General features: G+C 49.2%; 1 protein-coding gene across 7 annotated transcripts in view; it reads right to left on the bottom strand.

The window, feature by feature from the left end:
* USP20 (ubiquitin specific peptidase 20) overlaps positions 1–12,418 on the bottom strand; it is a 39,793-nt gene that overhangs the window by 16,281 nt on the left and 11,094 nt on the right. For 3 of the 7 annotated variants that reach the window (XM_017976746.4, XM_054236999.2, XM_009003925.5), the window contains 7 exons: positions 10,853–10,949; positions 6,869–6,922; positions 5,115–5,177; positions 4,651–4,782; positions 2,638–2,734; positions 2,136–2,205; positions 474–587 (listed from right to left, as the gene is read on the bottom strand). In XM_017976746.4, coding sequence (XP_017832235.3) covers positions 474–587; positions 2,136–2,205; positions 2,638–2,734; positions 4,651–4,782; positions 5,115–5,177; positions 6,869–6,922; positions 10,853–10,933 — 611 coding nt within the window. In that variant the 5' untranslated portion in view covers positions 10,934–10,949. Of the gene's footprint in view, positions 1–473; positions 588–2,135; positions 2,206–2,637; positions 2,735–4,650; positions 4,783–5,114; positions 5,559–6,868; positions 6,923–10,852; positions 10,950–12,418 lie in introns of all 7 variants that reach the window. The other 4 variants (XM_035260236.3, XM_078329353.1, XM_035260229.3 and 1 more) reach the window with 2 other exon arrangements.

Raw genomic sequence — 12,418 nt, 5'->3', positions numbered from 1 at the left:
TGCTCATTTTTAATTCCCAACTTCGACTTTTCCTGGAGAAACAGGTCAAATCCCAGGCTCTGGTCTTTCAATTCATTTCATTCTGTGCCAGAAGCTCCATCTGATCTGCGCCCCCTGCCCCATACCTCCTTCCACACACACAGTTGTGGCTCAGGCCAGGTCACCGTGTCTTTTGGCAAAGACACCTACCCGTGCCTGCCGGCTAGGGTTGACAGCAGGTCAAATTCTAGCTCACCTTTCGCAGGTTCCATGACCTGAGCAAGATCCTTAAAGCTCTCTGCACCTTAGTTTCCCTATTTGCACAACAGGACTGGATGCAACTTCCACCCCACAGGCTTGCTGCAAGAATTACCCGGGACAAAGTGAGGCAAGTGCTCCCTGGGGGCTGAATCCACAGGAAGTGCTCAATCTTGGGTGCTGACAAGAAACCCCTGCCCCACACACCACCCGAGGCTAGGGATGCAATGGCTCACCGTTTCTTGTGCCAGACCTCAGAGACCAGCTTCTGGTAGCTCTTGCACAGGGCTGGCTTCTTGTCTGTGCGCACCAGGCCTCCACACTCCAAGAAGAACTGAGTCAGTGGAGGGCTGGGGGCAGGGGAGAGAGAACCAGGTCAGGAGAGCAAATGAGGGACATGGCATGGTTTAGAAAAGGCTGTGTAGTGGGGAGCCATGAGCGCTGGCACAGAGAACACAGTGGACCTGGACCCAGAAACATCTGAAGACGACTAGAAGGATCCTACCAGTTATGGGCAAAATTGGATTCTCCAGAATTAATCTGTGAAGCCCTAACCCCCAGTACCTGAGTGTGGCTGTATCTACAAACAGGGCATTTTTACTTTATCTTATTTTATTCTTTTATTTTGAGACAGAGTCTCACTCTGTCGCTCAGACTGGAGTTCAGTAGTACAATCTCAGGTCATTGCAACCTCTGCCTCCTGAGTTCAAGTGATTCTCCTCCCTCAACCTCCAGAGTAGCTGGGATTATAGGCACATGCCACCACGCCAAGCTAATTTTTTTGTATTTTTAGTAGAGACGGGGTTTCCCTATGTTGGCTAGGCTGGTGAACTCCTGCCTCAGGCAATCCACCCACCGTGGCCTCCCAAAGTGCTGGGATTACAGGTATGAGCCACTGCGCCCAGCCAAGACAGGGCTTTTAAAGAGGTGAGCCTGGGTGTGGTCAATTATTTCATTTTATTTTGTTTTATTTGAGACAGAGTCTCACTCTGTTGGCTAGGATGGAGTGCTATGGCATGATCTTGGCTCACTGCAACCTCCACTTCCTGGGTTCAAGAGATTATCCTGCCTCAGCCTTCCAAGTAGCTGGGACTACAGGCACATGCCACCACACCCAGCTGATTTTTTGTAATTTTAGTAGAGATGGGGTTTCACCTTGTTAGTCAGGCTGGTCTCAATCTCCTGCCTTCCTCAGTCTCCCAAAGTGGTGGGATTACAGGCATGAGCCACTGTGCCCAGTTTGGGTGTGGTCAATTATTAACAATAATTGACCTTCATTCTGCCACCTGATGTTACTAGGAACATTTTGGAACGCAGCCTTCCATACTTGTCTGCGCATCTGTACTCATTCCCTCTCTGCTTCCTGAATACATATACTGCCATCTCTAATCTCCACTGCGTAGAAGCATGTCCGGCACAGGAGACATCCCTGGCCTCATGGAGCTGAGAGCCTATCCCTAATGGAAAATTGCATTTCTCCCCTAAAACGGGATTGTACCATGCAATGCCTTATAACCTCCTTTTTCTCCCCCCATCACCAGATTCTGAACTCCTTCTTGTTTCCATGTATGTTGTCTTGTGCCATTTTTCCTGCACTTCCTGCAAGGCTGGGCTATGAGAATTTACATTCTCTTGCAGATGGGCCTTTCAACCGCTTCCAATAAACAACAGAGCATGGAGCCTCCTGGCACGTCCAACCTCCCCAGCATCTCTGGTTATCTCCTCAGGGTACGTTCCCACTTTGGGGATTGCTGGGTCAAAGGGCCTGGGTGTTTTTGGGAATTTGGCTGTGCATCCTAAGCATGTGTTTGTGGGCAACTGCCTGGGGGTGCTACCGATACTGTTTCCAGGGCTTTGCCAGGGGCAGCTCTCTGCTCTCTGACAAAGCATCGACTTACCAATTGGACAGGGCCTGCAGGGCCGCATTCATGTAGCAGGAGTTCCCAAGGTTCTTCATGCCCGTGAGGCCTGGCAAATAAACACAATGGGGAGGAGCAGGTGAGCACCCAGCCCGCCAAGGACACCTTGCAATTCACATTTATCACAATGTGGCTCTCAACTGCCCAGGACCCAAGAAGAGGACATGGTGGAAGTGTTCCACCCCAGGAATCTTCCCAGTAAATTAACGTGCTTCCTGCTCACAACAGTGGCGATTACCTGAGCATTTTAAACAGATGAACTGCTTTGCCCCTTTGCCCAGCCAGGCCGCCTGCCCAGGGTCACACAACTGGGAGAGGGAACAAAATGGCTAGCTCTCCAGAACACTGGCTGGGCCAGCCAGCTTCCAGAGGGAAGCCATCATGCTACACAGCTCATCCGTCACACCCCACCCTTCCTTGCCCAGATAGCAGGTGCAAATAGAGACAAGACTGTGGCACTCTCCAGCCTCCAGGCCGTTACCTCGAGGTTTCAGGTCATCATCCTCTGACTCAGACTCTCCTTCGTCGGCCACCGCAATAGGAACAGCTTTCAGAGGGTGGGAGGGTGGTGGGGAGTCCTGTGTTAAAGACCCAAAATGAGGAAAATGGGGAACACAGGAGCTGGGGTCAGAGGCCCAGGTGTCTCCTAAGGGCTGGAAATACAGTTCCACTGCCCAGAAGCCCCTGCTGGGCTGAGTCAGTCTATCTGTGCAGGAGGCACTGTGAAAAGAGAGAGGACTGGTGGCCTTTCCCTGGGAACTCCTTGATTTGTGTGTGTGTGTGTTTTTTTTAGACAGAGTCTTGATTTGTCCCCCAGGCTGGAGTGCAGTGGCACAATCAGAGCTCACTGCTGACTCCAACTTCTGGGCTCGAGGGATCCTCTCACCTCACCCTCCTCAGTAGTTGAGACTACAGGTGCATGCCACAGCGCCCAGCTAACATTTTTATATTTTGTAGCGATAGAATCTCACCATCTTGCCCAGGCTGGTCTCAAACTCCTAGGCTCCAATGATCCTCTCAAAGTGCTAGGATTACATGTGTGAGCCTCTGCGCCTGGCCTATGTAGACTTTTTTTAAGAGACAGAGTCTTGCTCTGTCACCCAGGCTGGAGTGCAGTAGCACAACTATAGGCCACTGCAACCTTGAACTCCTTGGCTCAAGTGACCCTCCCACCTCAGCATCCTAAGTCGCTGGGACAAGCATATGCTACCACGCCTGGCTCATTTGATTTTTTGTAGAGACAGGGTCTCACTATGCTGCCCAGGCTGGTCTCAAACTTCTGGGCTCAAGTGATCCTCCTGCTCAGCCTTCCAAAGGGCTGGTATTAAAGGCATGTGCCACTGCGCCCAGCCTGTATTATACAGACATTTAACTGTTAATACACATGCACAATAAAAACAAGATATTGCATATACTGTTTTAAAGCCTTTTCTACACAAATTCATAAACATCTACCAAGTTCACAGATGCATTCAATAAGCACTTATTGAGCCCTATTATGTGACTGTCTAAACAGAACAGGCTGGGTGCAGTGGCTCACGATTGTAATCCCAGCACTTTGGGAGGCCAGGGCAGGCAGATCACTTAAGGTCAGGAGTTCAAGAGCAGCCTGGTCAACATGGTGAAACCCCGACTCTACTAAAAACAAAAATTAGCCAGGCATGGTGGCAGGCACCTGTAGTCCCAGCTACTTAGGAAGCTGAGGCAGGAGAATCACTTGAATCAAGGAGGCAGAGGTTGCAGTGAGCTGAGATTGTACCACTGCACTCCAGCCTGGGCAACGAGCAAGACTTGATCTCAAAAACTAAAACTAAACTAAACTAAAACAAAATATTAAAAATATGGAGGAGACAGCCATGCAGATCTGCACACACATGTCCTGGCTTCTCCTCTAGCAGGCAGCTCTGCCATCCAGGGTGACTGACCATTCCCTGAGGACAGGCCTGGGGCTGGGACCTCCAGGGTGTGGGCTTGGTGACCCGCCACCTCTAAAGCTGCACAGTACTGCTGATGAAAGGCCCATTCTCTGGTTGATGTTACCGAGGTAGTTTCTGGGCATTTCCCATAGAAAAGTGTGCTGTAGTAACTACCTGGAATTCCCTTAGGAACGGTTTCACATCTGGGATGGCCCAGGCCATCTGTGACCTTATCGACCCTCTCCATAAGGCCTGGAAGGGTCTACACTTACCCCACAGCCCTGGGCCCACCCGACCCCTGTACTCTGCAGGGCCACCCCATGGCCCCTGAGCTCCTCAAGGGAGGCCCTACTCTCAGTCACCTCTGCACCCTCAGGGCCTCACTCACACCTTGGCACAGAGTGGGCTCAGTGAGCACGTGTGGGTGTGAGCTCCTCAAAGTCACCTGAAAACATGCTGACCCAGGAACAGACACCTCTGAGACCTACTGACCCAAGCTCCACGAATGCTTAAGTTACACCACCCCATCCTCAACACAGTGTTGCCAACAACCAAACAGAGCCCACCACACAGCTTACCTGTTCAGAGAACGTGGAGGAGGAGCCCGGCAGAGGGGCCACCAGCCGCTGCTCCAGGAACACCTCCTTCTCACAGGCATAACACCACAGCCGGAACGTGGTCAGGTTCACAGTCAAGTTGTGCTTTTTTGTCTAGAGGGTGATATCCAAAACAAGGTCCAGGGTACTCTGGCCTGACAGGTGCCCCAACCTGTGATGGCTGCTCCACGCCCCAGACTCTCGGTAAGTGGCCCTGTCAGGACAGAGGCTGGAAGCTTGAATTTCGATTACCCTGAGGGCTACTGTTTATCAAATGGTGCAGGTGCAAAATGTTTTTACCTGCATCATCTCTTGCTTCTTTGCAGAAGCCATGCTAGTATGACATCATTTATCGCCCTAGCATTTAGGCCCAGAGCAGGAAGGTGGAGTTGGAGTTTGAACCCCAGGCCATCTGTAGGGCCCACACTGTCAGCCACCACACTCACCTGTGCATGAATTGTGCTGTGGTCAGCAAAAGATTCTCCACAGCCAACATAGGGGCAGGCGACCTGTGGACACAGGGGAGGAGAGTGGACTGGAGCTTGCCAAAAGGATGGTGTCAACATAGTGTCTCTGGTTCCAGCCCAAAGTCAGTGCCCACCCCCTCCTGAACAGGGACCACAAGGGACTGAGGCTCTGCCATCTCAAAGGAACACGGGCCTGTGGGTTTGTACACCTGAAGTTCTGTTGAGTAGTGAGGGACGGTAAACAAAACCAAGGTATTTCATGTTTCTGAAGCCTTTTTTATAAAAATTCATAAACACTGTTACCGCCGTCTGCATGAAATAAGCAGTATGTCCTGGGCTGCAGCTCTCCAGCAAGAAGCCCAGACGGGGTCCCAGATGAGGACTGGCTGCTCGGAACCCAGATCCTTTCCCTCCAGGAAAACCCTACGTGGAAGGGGGGCAGTTATTGGGACCTACGTTTTTGGTGGGGATGCTAGGCCTCACAGCCATTTTCTAGTGGGGGATGCTGAATGGGTTCCAGGTGTTTGAAACAAGGTGCACAGGTAGTGGGAGCCCAGTATCAACCAAGTGCCCCACAGCAGGGCCTGCATGTCCCTGAAGACGCTGCCTTTGCCCTCACACTCTCCTATCCAAATCTACCTACCCTCCAAGGCCCACTCAGTGCCTCCACTGTGGGCCTCCATGCCAGCCAGGAGCCAATGGCCAAGGCTTCTCTACAGGATCAGCACTGCACAGGCTAGTGAGGGCCTTTTGGGGAAAACGGTGGAATAATTGGATCTTTACTATGTGGCTGATTCAGAAAGCACGTACCATGTTCTGCATCGGGCTCCCACATCTGTCTGAGGGGACTGTGGCTCCTATGAGGGAGGACCACGTCCTGCACTTTTAACAGCCCAGGAGATAACATCTGGCACTCCTTGCTGCCCCCTGGATACCCCAGTGTCTTGCCATCTACTTTGTGCTGAGTGACAGGCCAGAGCAGAAGAGGCCAGAGTCCCACCCAGGCCCCTGTGCTTCTGCAAAGACTGACTAGATGGCTTCACCCGCTGAGGCTATCTGTTGTTTCTACTCCTGGGTTTTTGTTTCTTTTAAAGAAATTTTAAGTAACAGTCCTTTTTGGTATGACCATAAAAATATATACTTGAAAACATTTTTAAAATACTATAGAGAAAAAAAATCAAAATTACCCGTAATTCTACCACTCAGGGGAAACTGTCATGTTTTCATACACTCCTTTTAGTAACCAGTAATCATCCAAACCCTTCCAGCTTCTCCTGGATGCAGTCTACAGGCCAGCCACAGGCACCTGCCTTGTCCAGTTCCACCCTAACCCCATGAGGTGGGGACAGCTGTCAGCTGTCAGTGTTGCATCCCCTCTCTTATCGATGGGAAATGAAGGTTCAGGGAAAAAATGAGACTGGCCCAAGGAGAGATGCTACTAAGCAGCAGTGCCAGGCCTCAACACCAAGACGCCCACGTCGACTCTCACATACACATGCCAAGCTAGAATTATGTGTCCTATGAAGACAGGAGCCTTCGGTCCAGAGCCTTCTCCAACCTGTTTTGTTCTTCTGTCATTTTTAATGGCTGGCAGAATGGCCAGCTCAGATTCGCTGACTCTGGAGCCCTGTGCCCCTGCCCAAGGTTCCTGGCAGTGCCCACCAGGGATGGAAGTTCCCAGCCCAGAGTCTAGAAGCAGCTCCATACCCCCAATACCCACAAGGATCTTTTACCTGGAGACAGGCCCAAAGGTTTGGTCCAGTGACCCCACACGACTGACAGGTTCCCTGTGTGGGTTGAGAGGAGAGAGAAAGAGCAGGTGTGAGGAGCCCATGGGGGGCTAAGCTCTGGAGCTGCTCCTGCCTGGAGGCCCCACCTGGCTGACACTCACTGAAAAGGTCTCAGTGTCAAGCCCTGGCCCTGGAAGGCCTTACCCAGACTACCTGTCCAAATCAGGCTCCCAGGGGAACCCTGTACATGCTACTGTTTGAATTCTATCATGTGCCTGTAAAAACATAATCAACATTTTATTTTAGTGTCTATAACCTAATCTTGGAAAATAAAATCATGTAAGAGACTTGTTAACATGCTCTCTTACTATTCCTTCTATGCTTCCTTCCTTGCAGTGAATTATTTCAGCCTTTCTACCCATTAGACCAGGGCTCTGTGAAAGAGGGATGGCCTGTTTTACCAGCCCCTGTGAGTCCACAGGGCCTGGTATAAATGAAGAGGTCAAGGACCTGGCAAATCACAGGATATGCCCAGGTTTCTGGTGGTCTGGGCGACAGGGCCTGCTCTGTGTCTATTTGTATACTTTCTACTCCTTACTTTAATAAGCAGATGCATGGATTTGAGCTGAGCACACAGCTAGTCTGCTGCAGATGATATTTTCCAGCTTCCACCATGATCACATGGCTCAGTTCTAGTCAATGAGATGACAGCAAAAATGATGTGTGCCACTTCTGAGCTGTGTGCTACCCTTGCTCCTTCTCCTCTTACCATTGGCTGGAATGTAGATGTGATGGCAGGAGCTGAAGCAACCACCTTGGACTCGGAGATGAAAGCCCCATGTTGAGAATGGCAGAGGCACCCTACCAGTCCTACCTACCTCTGGTCTGTTCTGTGAGAGAAACAGAAACTTCTATCTCATTTAAGCCACTCTATTTCAGGGACTCTTTATTACAGCAACTCAAGTTGTACCCCAAATAACTGTATCTGCATTTCTATAACAGCAGTTCCCAGCTGAGGCCCTACAGCATCTGTCTTGCTTCCATCAGTTGTGGGAGGAACTACGGGTGCTGGTCGACAGCAGCTATAGTATCAGGCTCCACCATGGTGGGAGTGGACTCTTGAAGAGAGATTACAACAAGCCAGGCCTCCAGCTGAATTCTTTTTTGAGACAGAGTCTTAATCTGTCACCCAGGCTGAAGTGCAGTGATGAGATCTTGGCTAATTGCAACCTCCACCTCCTGTGTTCAAGCAATTGTCCTGCCTCAGCCTCCTGATTAGCTGGAACTACAGGTGTGCACCACCATGCCCAGCTAATTTTGTATTTTTTAGTACAGACAGGGTTTCGCCATATTGGCCAGGCTGGTCTCACACTCCTGACCTCAGGTCATCCACCCACCTACGCCTCCCAAAGTGCTGGGATTATAGGTGTGAGCCACCGCACCTGGCCTCCAGCAGAGTTCTTTACACAATGCTCACATAATCCCCTCCAGTCTCTGTAGCAGGGCCCACCAACATCCCCCTTTCACTGATGATGGGGACTCATAGAGGTCACACCCTTGTCACAGAACAAGATCAGCAGATGCAGCCAAGGAGCCTGGACCCCAGTGCAGCAAGGTCACCAAATCTCCCAACAAGAAAGCCTGGCTTCCCCCACGGTGGCCATGTCGGCTCACTACACCCAGATCCCAGTCGTGTTTGTAAAAAGCCTGAACAAGGGATTGAAGTGAAGCAGCTCATCCCATAGATGAAGCTGAGATCTGCAGTCTGTGGTTTAGGGTCTCTCATGGAAGATGCTAGGGGTGCCAAGAGATCAGCCTGCTTAGCAAAAATCAAAGCTGCTGCCATGAACCTTCCAGAATTTGTCATCTCTCTTGTGATTTTTTGATTTCACAATTCACCCACCTCTTCTCAGGTTTTTCTTTCCATTTCAGTTATTTGATTTATAAAAGTGTCTTATATATTTTTACTATACTTACTTAACAATTCAGATGACATCTATATGCTGTATATGATATGAAATATTTCCCTCTGTACCTTCTTCTTATATAAAACATGGATGCCTAGATCTTGAAGGGTTGACTTTTAGTAAAAATAAGATCACCTAATACATATTTCTCTATAATGAATGTACCTGTGTCTCCTTTTAGCATCACCCAAGCTTGTACATAAAGACTGCATCTCCTCTGTGTGATAACTGCACACCCTGGACACAGCCATGCAATCAATTCCCTTCTTGAGCAATATTCAGGTGGCATCAGTTTTTCCCTTTTACAAGTAATGCTCAATAAATCACTGCTGTATCATATCTTTATAAATGTGATTACATTCTACGGGATAAATTCCCAGAAGCAGAATTGCTTCCCTAAAAGTTACAGTAACTCCCAGCCCTTCCACAACGTGAGTGGCTCATTTTCTCCCTGTCAGCTATGAGTGGGATCAGTCTCTTTCCACCCATCTGTAAAATGGTTATCATCCTGTTTCATTAGTAATATCCATAAGCACGAGAGTGAGGTCAGCCATCTTTTTCCAAAAGTTTGTCATTTCCATCTCCTTTACTGAGAAATACCTGCTCATATCTTTACCCTTTATGAGTATTGTAGAACAGTGCTGGTTTTCTTTTGTAACTTTCTGGATACCCAGAGAGGAATTGAAGTTGTGCTCTCTGACACACAGGCCCAGAGCACCCCAAACATGCCCAGTCTCTGCCCTAGAGGCACTAACAGGCTTCTGAACGGCTGCCAGTCCCAGTGCAAACCTTTCTGTGCTCTACCTCCCTTCTCCCACCTGCTTCATACTGTCCCTGCTCTCAGATTGCTTAAGAAGTGGAGAGAAACCCATCATCAGACAGTGCAAATACACCCAAGCCTCACTCTGCCCCACTTCATGCTGCAAGAGGCAATGTCACTTCAAAAGCAGCTATAAACACTATGAAGAACCGCTCCCATGTCAGGCCCCATGATGAAACCAGCTCAGGCCAAAGGCCACCAAGGACCTGCTGGTGCAGTGAGGCCACAGGAGCAGCATTAGGTGCCAACATGCCCAGGAATTCCACTCCTGGGAACATGCCTGCCTGCAGTTCTGCCCATGGATGCACTGACTTTTCTACAAGGTCATTCATCACAGCATCTTTTTACTGGCAAGAGGTTGCAAAAGGTCCAGGTGTCTATCCACAGTGCATCAGTCACTGTGGCCACACAATAAAATATGATGCAGCTTCAAGGTAACAAATGAGAAAGCTGTCTCTATGCACTGACGTCCAAAGAGCTCCGAGATACACTGTCATATAAATAAAGCAAGTTTCAAGACAGAGAGGGTGGTATACCACCTTTTATGTAAGAAAGGGCAAAACTGAAAATGACTTTATCTGCTTGTATTCACATTAAGAAACTCTGAAAAGATACAAAAGAGAATAAGTGGTTACCCGAGGATGGGCTGGGGAGAGGGGGCACTGGGGTAAGAGGAGGACTTCTTGACATTTATCTTTTTATACTGTTTCATTTTTATTTTTAAGTGAGAACAGAAATATACTGTTTCACTTTTAACCATGTTCAAGTATTACCTTTTCAAAAACTTTGATTTAACAACACAAAAAGGATGGCAATGCATCCTCCTACTCTGAGAGGAGGCCCAGCTTCCTGCCCAGGCCTCCCCGAGCTCTCCTCAGGCCACATTTATAAAAACACTCCTGGATTCTGAAAGCAGCTTTCATTCCCTGCTTTGGAGAGGCTCTGTGCACCTGCCCCAACAGCTAATGGACAGAGAGCATTAGTGGTTCCCAAATGGCCTGGTATAAATTATAATTAATGGCTATTAGGACAGAGACCCGGAAGGTGGCCTCACAAGCAGAAGCCAGCATTTCCATTTACACAGAAGGCTGAGCACAGACTGTCAGGGAGCCAGTTTTTCTACTCCTTCAAAAATGTCCACACCCCAAGAAAGAGGTGGCCCTGGGTGTGGGCCCTGGCCCCTAAGGTCTGACCCTTTACCTTAGATTTGAGCAGCAAGTCCTCTTTGGTCACCTCCCCTATAGAGTCAAGGTGAGGGCAAAGGTCCCTGGAGTCCCCCATCCTGGCCTGGGCTCACCTATGAGAAGACACAAGCAATCCTGGGTTAATGGCAGCCAGTGCTGACAGGAGGTGGGGAGGTGAGTGGTTAAGTACATGACTGTGCCCTTAAGTCCTGGTCTGCCACAAACCAGCTGGTAACCTGGGGACAGTGCTTAACCTCTCTGAGTATCACTTCCCTTATCTAAGAAGGTAACAGTTTTCCCAGTGGGCCACTCCTAGGATTCATGGAGACAATGTCTGTCAAATGCCTGGCATAGTCCCTGATAGAGGAAAAGCCCAGGGCAGGTGGCAGGTATCATGACTGAAATTATTGGTAGGGAAGACACAGGAGTCCTGCCTGCATGCAGGGAGCTGCACACCAGACAATCTAAAACCACGGATGTTTTGTTAGAAGGACGCCAAATCCATGTCCATCCAAGGATGCAGGCAGAGGAGGGGCAGTGTAGAAAGGCTGGGTTTCAAAAAGGCAAGCAGCTGATGTTGACTCTGGTCTTCTTAAGAGCCTCTGGGAGGCCATGTGCTGGCAGGCCACTTATCCCACTTCTTGTGGGAGCCCCACAGGGAGTGGGGCTTGAACACCAGACCACCATGGAGACAGGCCATGTGGCACTGCCTCCAGAGAATGTCTTCTGAGAGTATGGAGAAAGTGAGAGAAAAGCAGGAGAACAACCTAGAAAGCAGTCTGGAAGCATTTACAAATGAGTAAATAAATAAATCCTGTTTGCAAAACATCACCAGTGGTGCATCTGGGTGATGGGTTTCAAGATGAAAAAAAAGCTCTGTTGCTTTTGTTTAACTGATAGATTTTCATTACAGAAACAAAACTCAAACAAGAAAGCACAAAGTGAAATAAATCACTGCTAACATGTAGCAAACATCTTTCCCGACATTCTTCTGCATTTCTTTCTTTTAAATCGGGGGGGAAAAAAGATTTCTGCCTTAGAAGATAAATGCTTCACTCAAGGGAGTGCTGTGGTGGTGCTGAGCAGCTCTGTATCTTGATTGTGGGGTGGTTACATGATCTACACGTGTGTTAAAAGTGCAAAGAACTGAACATATACCAGTGCCTGCAGAACTAGTAAAACTGGAAAAGCTCCATGGATTAAGTCAATGTCACTTTACTGATTGTTCTACAGACATACTAAGATGTATTATTAACTGGGATGGTGGTGCATGCCTATAGTCCCAGCTACTTGAGAGGCTGCGGTAGGAGACTGCTTGAACCCAGGAGTTCAAGGCTGCAGTGAGCCATGACCATGCCACTGCACTCCTGCCTGAGTAAAAGAGCAAGACCTTGTCTTGGCCAGCGTGGTGGCTCAAGCCTATAATCCCAGCACTTTGGGAGGCCGAGGTGGGTGGATCACAAGGTCAAGAGATCGAGACCATCCTGGTCAACAAGGTGAAACCCCATCTCTACTAAAAATACAAAATTTAGTTGAGCATGGTGGTGCGCCTGTAGTCCCAGCTACTCGGGAGGCTGAGGCA

The sequence above is a fragment of the Callithrix jacchus genome, chromosome 1, assembly GCF_049354715.1.
Source record: "Callithrix jacchus isolate 240 chromosome 1, calJac240_pri, whole genome shotgun sequence".
Lineage (NCBI taxonomy): Eukaryota > Metazoa > Chordata > Mammalia > Primates > Cebidae > Callithrix > Callithrix jacchus.
The sequence above is the reverse complement of the archived record's forward strand: the minus strand, read 5'-3'. Positions and strand labels throughout refer to the sequence as shown.